This window comes from Notothenia coriiceps, unplaced genomic scaffold (assembly GCF_000735185.1).
Source record: "Notothenia coriiceps isolate Sejong01 unplaced genomic scaffold, NC01 NC01_scaffold00011234, whole genome shotgun sequence".
In the NCBI taxonomy this organism is placed as follows: Eukaryota; Metazoa; Chordata; class Actinopteri; order Perciformes; family Nototheniidae; genus Notothenia; species Notothenia coriiceps.
Window position 1 is genome coordinate 2,501 of NW_011343935.1, and position 3,601 is coordinate 6,101.

General features: G+C 38.6%; 1 protein-coding gene across 1 annotated transcript in view; it reads right to left on the reverse strand.

The window, feature by feature from the left end:
• LOC104946632 (vascular endothelial zinc finger 1-like) overlaps nt 1–2,411 on the reverse strand; it is a gene marked incomplete at its 3' end in the record, with an annotated part of 4,812 nt that extends 2,401 nt beyond the window's left edge. The window contains exon 1 of the mRNA XM_010772504.1: nt 2,325–2,411. Coding sequence (XP_010770806.1) covers nt 2,325–2,357 — 33 coding nt within the window. The remainder of the gene's footprint in view (nt 1–2,324) is intronic.
• Nucleotides 2,412–3,601: the final 1,190 nt, after the last annotated feature.

Consider the following 3,601-nt stretch of genomic DNA (forward strand, 5'->3'; position numbering starts at 1 on the left):
AACCTCCTAGATAGCAGATTACATTGAAATTCAAAACATTTCTTGTATAAGGACAATTTTAAAGTGTATTGCTTATCCCCCTACCAAAGAAGATTGTTGTGAAAATATTAACAAAGTAGTTCATCATAACTATAAAAATATCTTACAACGTAGCAGGGGTTATGCTATTTTATACAGAGTTGATACAGTTATGATATAAAAAGCAACATTTATGAGGCAGTGCCAAGAGTACCATAGCTTGAAAGCAACTCCAACCTCTCAAACTTCATCATAACAGCAGAACACAATACCAAGTGCTAATCATCACCTTAGGTGAACCAAGCAGAACCTTAAGAGCCTCTTAATAGTCTTCTTGTCTATTACACACAAAATCCAGGTATTCTGGTAACTAACAGCATCTTTAGCAGAAAGCAAAGTCAGTGTCTAAGCGCTGTACTACTGCATGTGTCTTGCAGTCAGATTAATGGTCAAAAGTTGGAAGTTTATTAAATGCCTAATTTGACCCCCCGCTGGGCCTGGTGTAGTGGGAACCAACACACGGGCATCGGTCACGAGGACGTCCCGCACAAACATACGTGGACGTACTCAAGAAGGACGTAGGAGCACAAAGTATCAATGAACTGGCCAGATGTATGGAGAACCGGGATGACTGGAAGCAACGATGGAGGGCTCGTCTGAGGACGACCTAGAGAGAGGGCCCAGTCATCTTCTCATCTAGTTTTAAGATGTTTATAAAACGTATTTACTTGGTGCCCAGATTTTTGTTAAAGAAATGTAAGTGCTGTTGAGAGAGAGAGCGACCGAGACACACAGAGAGATGGAGACAGAAAGAAAACGTGTGTGTTTGACATCAAATTAGTAATTATGATGTTGTTAATCTTGCAATTTGCCTTATGGAGCCTCAAATCAGCTGTGTTCAGCCCACAATTCAGTGACCAGCTGCAGTGATTTATTTTTCACTGCAGCAATCAAAACATCACAAAATCTACAAATCTAATCTCATATAGCTACTACCATCTTCACAGCCAATGGTGGTTATGCAGAATTATCGTTGGCTACAAATACTGACCTAACAAAACATGTTTGGTAAAAATCTTCATGATAAAAACATTAACAATTAAATACATTTTTCAGTAAAAGAATGTATCAATCCGTGCAAATTGTGAAGCCCGAGCACAGCCAAAATATTAAAGTCTGTATATACATAACTGTCAGGTGCTGCAAGATACTCTTGGATTGCCCAAAAACCCATGAAGAGACATATTACTCTATTAAACTCCACGTATATGCAAGTAGATCAATCATTTGGCACCACTGTATGTACATACATACTCTTCACTTGGAAAACCTAACACAGCGTTACTTGCTCTCCACTTCGCGATGCAAGGCCATTCATGAAGCCTTTAACTTAACGTCACTTGTAACTTTTTAGAGGCTCCGACTATGAAAAGCTTTCCCACGATTAAGAAAAGTTCTTGAAACAAGTTGCAGAGGCTCTATGTGTTTCCTAACAAAAGGCCACATATTACTTTAAAGTTTAAAAGGTGGCTGGCATAAAGTCTCGATCAGCTGTGACTACAGTTGCACATGATTTCCATTCTTGAGTGGTGCCGGTGGCTCCAGATTTGTAGTAAAAGAAGAAACGTTTGGCGTCTTTAAAGTGGTTTGTCCCTGCTGTCCGCGTGCTAGGTCCCATATAATTTACAGTGCTAGCTTTAGCCAACTTATAGTTAACAGACGGTTGTCTGGTGCAAGGTAAATGCTTTTAAAACAAGTGTGTGCGTTGCTTCATCTGCATAATTAAGGTTGGGACTTACACTAATTCACTTTCTTCCAATTATCCTTAACTGCATAGTGGCAGGTATTGCCTTGAACGAAAAAAGTACCCGAGTTAGCTTACCCATTAGCAAATTAGCTTAGCATACTGAAATGCAATAGCTTGACCGACTAGCTAATTTTCTAACGCGCGCGCATCAACAGCAATAGCTCCATAAATTAGCTTTACGCTGGTTTATGTGCGAAAACGCTCACACTAGGATATAGTAGCTGCACGAAATGTAACCAACGCCACGAAGGTGGCCTTAGAGACACTCCGTAGATCACAGACAGCCAGAGGTCTCGGGTTCGATAAAGCTTAGCAATTTGCTAAAGTGTCCCACAAAGCGAAGCTAGCTAGCTGGCTAACGCTAGCACCTTTGTTTTGCTTGGCTAACTCTAATGGATTTCACAAAGTGATGCAAAAACATTTAGCAGGCAGCATATTCATACCATTCAAAAACCGCGTATGCAGTTTGTCAAAAGGACAGCTGTATAGTGCTACTTACTTGGAATAAAAAGGTACTCCAGCTCGGTTCCATTGCAACACTTAGGCTAAAATCTGCAGGAAACCTACAAGGAATCTACAACAAAGCAGCTAAACATGGCAGCTACAACTTCCTGTAACCCCCAGGGCTGAACCAAGTCCAGCGGACTTTTTTTCAGGACGTCTGGATTTTACAAAAAATACAATCACACTTTTCCAGTTTCTTTTAAAACTCCTTAAAAGAGGATAGGCCGTAAGATAAAAAATAAATAAATAAGGTTTACAACGAAAAAGTAGTGCCAGTATAATAAATATATGAATGACGTAAGAGTATTTTTATAATTTTTATATAAACAGAATACGGGCTACTAGGTTAGGACAATATCGTTATACTTAAAATAGCTATAGGCCTAGTACGATTTATTTACTCAATATGTATTAAGAAATACTTCAGAATGAGAGATGCTTTTAATAGTAGTCTATAATTAGTAGTAGTGGTTTATTTAATTAATTCTGTCTTAAATAGGCTACTAATAATATTCAGAATCAGAAATACTTTTTTTTCAAGGTGAACATTTTAATTTGGTAACTGCTCCACTTTAGATTAAACAATGATAACAGTTGTTTGTTTTTTAAATAAACAAATACACAATGAAGTAAACATCTTGACATTTTACTAGAATTCTTAAAAGTTAACACAAATTAATTAACAAAAGTAAACATCCATACATCTAAAGAAAATAGCTATAGTTTAGTTTTATTAAATATTTAGGAGGGCCTGGCTTCTTCTACTGTTTTTATATAATTATACATCAGTTCTTTTAGAGTTAATGGGAGGATGGCCTATAATACCTTTGTGGTCAGAAACATAGGCTAGCTTTACAGAGATCAGCAGTTTCATGAATAAAGCCAATGGAAAGAACCTTCAAGTGAGGAGGACCCTCAACTGACTATAATATGCAATATTAACATATTCACTTGTAAGTCCATGGTAGAGGGGAACCCAAAAGGGTAACAGTCTTTCATAGGAAGGTTTCTTATGGAGGAAAATGACCCAGAAGTATATAAGTGGCAGCCATGAAGAGAGCTGCTTGAATTCTCTAGACGTTAGGGACGGAGCTTCAATGCTCTGTATAAGAAGCCGGGATAGAGCAGATACCTGCTGAGGAGACTGAGGTCTTTTGCGGTTCAGGGGCCCTCCTGCAGACCTTCTATGACTCTGTTGTGGCATCAGCCATCTTGGTGTGGCCTGCTGGGGTGGCAGGAAGAGACTGAAAGCGGGAATGAATAAAGAAAGTT